We start from the raw sequence: 6,740 nt of genomic DNA on the forward strand, positions 1-6,740 counted from the left end.
ATATTCATAAATAAAAAAATAATTTGTTATTTTTTAAATTGAATGAAATATTAAAAAAAAAAAAAAAAAAAAAAAATTATTGGTTGCATACATATTATATATATATATATATATTTATTTATTTTTTTTGATTTATAGAGAATGTAAAAAATTTCAAATTAAAAAAGGACATTTTTGAAGATTCCTACTTAAAACTACTAATAGAAAATGAGAAAATTGAACAAGACGCACCCTCTTGTTATTTTTTATCATATTTGTATAATAACTTCTATTTGTATTATTGTGATATACTTTTTCACAATAAAAATAAACATGTACATAGTATAAGTCATATTGAAAGAGATATTAATTTCTTTAATTACAAAAATGTGGAAACAAAGAAAAACAAAAAAATAAATAAATCTGAAGAGATTATTCAAAATAATATAAGAAGAAACAATAAAAATTTAATATATATTAAAGGAGATGAAGAAAAATATATAAATAAAAAATATATTAATCATGTAAATGATCAAAATAATTTATATAATTTGAATGAACTATATAAAGTAGATAAACTTTATAATATTGATAAATTACATTTTATAACGTCACATTATTTAGCTTATAATAAATTGCAAAATTCAATACTTCGATTTTATATACCAAACTTCAATATGAATAAAATATCGAAGTATGATAAACATATAAAAGATTTAAACAAAACTTATGATCACTCTATACACTATAATCTAGGTGCAAATACAATATCTGAACAATCACACCTTCTTCATATTGATCATGCTCCTTCTTGTAAAAAAAAAAAAAAAAAATTTAAATATCATAATAAAATATATTCAAAAATGAAAAGAAATAATTCTAATAAAAAAATCAAGTATAAAAAAAAACAAATAAAATCATCGTCATTAAATATTTCCAAATTGTTATTTCCTTTTTATGGTTACACAACTAGCGAAGAAAGTGTTATGTCCTTTTCTAAATTTTTACCTGAACATAAAATAGCTAGAAAAAAAAAAAAAAGCCAAAAAAAAACAAGCCAAAAAAGACAAAAAAGACAAAAAAAACAAAAAAAACAAAAAAAACAAAAAAAACAACAAACAAATAACATAATAAACAATGATGATCATCATGATAAACCATATACATACCAATCAAAAGACAAAGAAGAAATCAAACATAATAGTATGCTTATATTCAAAGAAATTATAAACCTTTGTCATGAAAATAAAATTTTTACTTTTAAAAATAAAATAAAACATAAGCAAAATAATGATACCAAAAAAAATCATACAGTTCTACATCATGAACAGTTCAACCACTCAAGGGATAAAGATCAATATATTAAAATTGGAGAAAAACATAATGTAGATAATAAACAATCATTTGATTATAAGCAAAACTATATAAAAACTCAAAGAAATTTATCAACTCGCTCTTATATGAACACTTATTATAAGGATGATATTAACAATTCAGCAAATTGTTTATTAAAAAGAAATAAAGTTCAAAATGAACTAGAAAAAGAACATATATACAACACCTCACGAGGGTTACATAAAAAAAGAAGTTTTAGATCATGCTCGGATTATGTAAATAAACAAGATGAATATGAAAAAAAGAAAAGGACAAAAAAACAAAATGAATTCATAATAAATAAAAATATTATTATTAAAGGAAAGGAAGATATCATGTCACATTCTATTGTTGACATGAGAAATAAAATAAAAAAGAGAAATTATGAAGGAGGAGTAAAAAATGAACTAAAAAATGTAAGCAAAGATATATATGATGAATGTAAAGAAAATCAGAATATATACAAAGAAAAACAAAATGACATTTTAACAAAAAAGAAGAATATCCATTTTTTAAATTTTATGAATATAAAAAAAAAAAAGGATGATAACATTTTAAAAATGCAAATACTTAAAGGATTAAATCAAACACATTATGATCCTTTACATTTGGAAAAAATTGTTAATTGTAAAAGTGGAGGTATAATATATAACCATCAGACGAAAACAAAGGAAGAGGAAGAAAAAAAAAGAAAAAAAAAAAAAAGAAAAAATTTATATAAAGATGAACAAAATTGTATGGAAATGATAAATATACAAACATATAAAAATGAACTGAAATCCATAGTACAAAAAATGAATAAACATTTTGTTTTTAAAAACATGTCTGTTTTTATGTTGAACTTTTGTTCTTTATATATAAATGGAGAATATGAGGAAATTATTCACTTATATAAAGAAGAATATTTTCACATAAATTTTCATATCTTTTATATATATATAAAATCGTTAATAAAATTAAAGAAGTATGAGCTCTGCTTAAAGTATATATCTTATATAAATGGTGACAATATAAATAATGATAATATAAATTTATATAATAAAATCATTTTAACTTTCCTAAGTGCTTTATGTTTTGAGAAATTAAATAAATTAAAATTGAGTATAACAGAATATTGTAAGGTAGTAGTACATCAAATAGACAACATTATTAAAGATGAAAATAAGGATTATAATAAACATGATAGTGATGATAATAATAAGAATTATAAAAATAAATATAATAACATTTGTAATTATAATTATAATTATAATTATCAGTGTTTTCTTGATCCTATAAAAATCCATCCATTCATTCTTATATGCCTAGATAAAGTAATAGGAACACATCAATTAAAGATACATGAAGAAAATACATTAATAAAATATGTACAACTACATTATGACTTTAAGAGACTCTTTCATTTTTATATTTGTAAAGTACATACAATGGACAATATTCGAAAATATGACATAAAAGAATATATGAACATACATAATGACATCACCTTTGAATTCATCAAAGATCCACGTAGTAGAAAGAATAATAGTTATTCTATACAGATAAACGATAAAAACTTGTTATATGGTAATAATAAAGCAAAGAATCAAAACGATTATAATATAAATAATAATATAAGAAAAATGAACAGAAATATGGAGAAACCCCAAAATTGTTATTATAATATGAAAGATGAATTACGAGATGGTTGCTATGACCCTAAGAGGTTAATGTATCATTTCCCCTTTTTTGATGAAAAAAAAAATATAAAAAAAAAAAAAGGAAAAAATTTATACATAAACATGAATAATGTGTTATATTATATTAATAAAAATGGGAATCAAGATGATTATGATATGCCCAAATCTTTATATAGTGACAATTATTATTTTGTTGATGATCATAAGGAAAGCGAAGAAGAAATAAATAGAAAAGACATCATATTATATCTTCAAAATAAGAATGAACATAAATATACCGTAACTAATAATAATATTTTAAAGAATAATGAGTTTCATTATAATTATTTTTTAGCTCACTATATTGTTCCTCAAGGGGCTTGTAATCATTTTTGTTATAAGTATACAATAAGAAAGATAAATCATTTTGTTGATACTGCATATACGAATAAAAATATTTTAGGGACTATAAAGAAACTTGGGGTAGAATTAAATATCATTTATGAGAAATGTTTAGGAGATTACGAGACAAGAGGAAATAATAATAAAAGGAATATATATAATAATAAATATATACATAATAATAAATATATACATAATAATAAATATATACATAATAATAAACATATACATAATAATAAACATATACATAATAATAAACATATACATAATAATAAATATATACATAATAATAAATATATACATATACATAATAATTATCATCATATAGATGATCATCATTACAATAATAATTTATACATATTTGACCCCGTAACATTGATAGATCTTTTGTGTATTACCTTTTACTGTTTGAAAAATTATGATTATACAAATTGTTATTATATAAGCAAATATATTATAAAAGAAAGAAAACAATATGAAAATGACGAGGCCATCTGGTTATACATTACATCTATAACTAATTTAGGAAGTGTATTCAAGAGTTCCCAAGAGAAAGTTAAAGAAATTTTTCTTCTGTATAATGAACGAGTTAGTGATATCATTTTTAAGAAGAAAAAGTATTATTATAAAGAAGAGAAATATAAATATGAAAACGATTATATAGATTATTACATGTTCGGTATCATATATTTTTTAAATAACAATTTTAATAAAGCTCTATTATATTTTATAAAATGCATGCAATTAAAAGGTAATTTTTACATGTGTTATGTTTATATGCTATATATTTTTTTATCTTTCTTAACAAAGGATAGGAAGAAAAATTATAAAAAATTTATTTTTTTTAAATGTCTCAAATTGAAGCCGCACAATATAACACCGTATCTAATATATAGTTCGGTGGTGCTAGGGATATATCAGCGATATAAAAATGGGATTAACGATAACATGAACGGATATATGGATGAAAATAAAAACAAAAACGAGAACAAGAACGAGAATATAAACAAGAACAAAAACAAAAATGTGGATAAAGATAAAAATATAAACAAAAATATAGATACAGGTATAGATATTGATATAGATATCGAGGTAGATAAAAATATATACATATATACAGATAACATTGTTTATAATAACACCGCTGGCAAATCTAACATAGCCGTTTGTGTTGAGAAAATACAATTTTTAAGGGATATTCTTAGTAAAGCTTTAAAAATAGAAAACGATAACATTTTTGTATGTAACGAATATTTTCTTTATAATTTTTTAAGAAAGGAATACTTACAGTGTGAGATTTTTTTAAAAAAGATAATATTCATATGTAAAACTAAATTTTATCCTAATAATATAAATGTTATATCTTCTATCTTATATAACATGTCTATATATTATTATATTTATCAAAAGAATATATATGAGAGCGAGAAATATATTATCCTGTTATTACAAAATAACCCTTTTGATATAAAGGCTTTACATGTACTTATTCATATATTTTTTATAAAAAAAAATAAAAACTGGATACCTTTATTTGATTATTCTATTTATTTAGAACATGTTTTATTATCTCTAGATAATGACATATTATTTTATGACACTCGAAAAATAATAAATAAACAAAGAAGAAACACATATTTATTTAACACTTTCTTTAATCAACTTGAAAAAACAAAACATGGATCCTCTTTATACTTTACTTATTATAGCAAATTAAAAAAAGTAAGTAAATTCGACACATTCTTAAAAAAATATATACAAGAAAGAAAGGACCAAGAGTATGGATTCGAAGTCGCGGGGGGGGGGGTCTTGCGTTCGGAACAAACAAAATAAAATAAATAATAATAAATAAATAAAATACCAGATATGTAATTAGATAATATGATTAATGAATTATAGCTAACAATTATATTCTCCTTTTCATTATTATTATTTTATGTTAGCTTAAATTCAAACGATAAATATAAATATATATAAATATATATATTTATATTTATTTATTTTTACAAATTGTATATATATATATATATATATATTGATTAAATATCTTAATTTGTTATATAAACATAATATATATATATTTATTTATTTATTTATTTTATTTTCTCCATCGATATAACTAATTAATTTAATATATATATATATATATATATTATATATAAAACATAATTAATTTATTTATTTATTTATATGAATATAAAATAATATATTTCATTTATACATACATAAAAATATATTATATTATGTTTATTTTTATTTTATTTTTTTTGTTGGTTAATTTTTTGTTCTTTGTTCGTTCAAGCGCATGTAAAATAAAATAAAATATATATATATAACCTACAAAAGAAAAAATAAAAATATTCTTATAAAATATGCATAAAATTAAAAAAAAAAAAAAAAAAAAAAAAAAAAAGTTATATAAAATAATATATAATATATATAAAAGAATATACATATATATTATATTATAATTTTATAAAGGTATTTAAATTTTTTTTTTTTTTTTTTTTTTTTAATATTTCAGTGCACTTCAAAAAGAACAAAACATATTATTACATATGAAATATATATAAATTATATATATATATATATATAATATATATTATATGTATTATATATATATATTATATTATTATAACAATATGGTAAAAAATATAAAAAAATAATGTATATATTTATTTATATATATAATAATAAAAAAAATATATATATTTTTTTATAAATATATTATTTTTATATTTTATAATAATTAAATATATATGTTTATAATAATATTATTACATATAATATATATAATTTTTTTTTTTCAAAATTTTATTTTATTATTTTTATGGATATGATATTATTAAATACATTTTATTATTATATAAAATATTTTTTTTTTTTATAAGTATATTTTTTATTTTAATTTATTATTTATGAACCAATATAAATCTGTTTTTGTATTTTTATTATATATATTATAATAATACCATATGTATATAATATATATATATATATATATATATATATATATATATAATTTTTTTTTTTTTGTATTATTATTCTTCCCATATTTAAAAATATAAAAAAAATTATATTTTAAGATATATATTATAAATAAAAAATATAATATTTAGATATATTCTTTAATAAATAGTATACATACAATATATACATATATGCATACATTATGGAATCAATTTTTCTTTAATAAATATAATATATATAATAAAATAAGAAAATATTATAATATATAGCAAAACGAGCTACTGTAAATTTTTTAAAACACAGTTCGTAAAATATATATATATATATATATATATATATATATATATATATATATAT

The 6,740-nt window shown here is 18.3% G+C and overlaps 1 protein-coding gene across 1 annotated transcript in view; it reads left to right on the forward strand.

Moving 5' to 3' along the window:
- Positions 1–5,246, forward strand: part of PRSY57_1115600 (hypothetical protein) — a gene marked incomplete at both ends in the record, with an annotated part of 5,795 nt that extends 549 nt beyond the window's left edge. The window contains one exon of the mRNA XM_012908120.2: positions 381–5,246. Coding sequence (XP_012763574.2) covers positions 381–5,246 — 4,866 coding nt within the window. The remainder of the gene's footprint in view (positions 1–380) is intronic.
- Positions 5,247–6,740: the final 1,494 nt, after the last annotated feature.

The sequence above is a fragment of the Plasmodium reichenowi genome, chromosome 11 (assembly GCF_001601855.1).
Source record: "Plasmodium reichenowi strain SY57 chromosome 11, whole genome shotgun sequence".
NCBI lineage: Eukaryota > Apicomplexa > Aconoidasida > Haemosporida > Plasmodiidae > Plasmodium > Plasmodium reichenowi.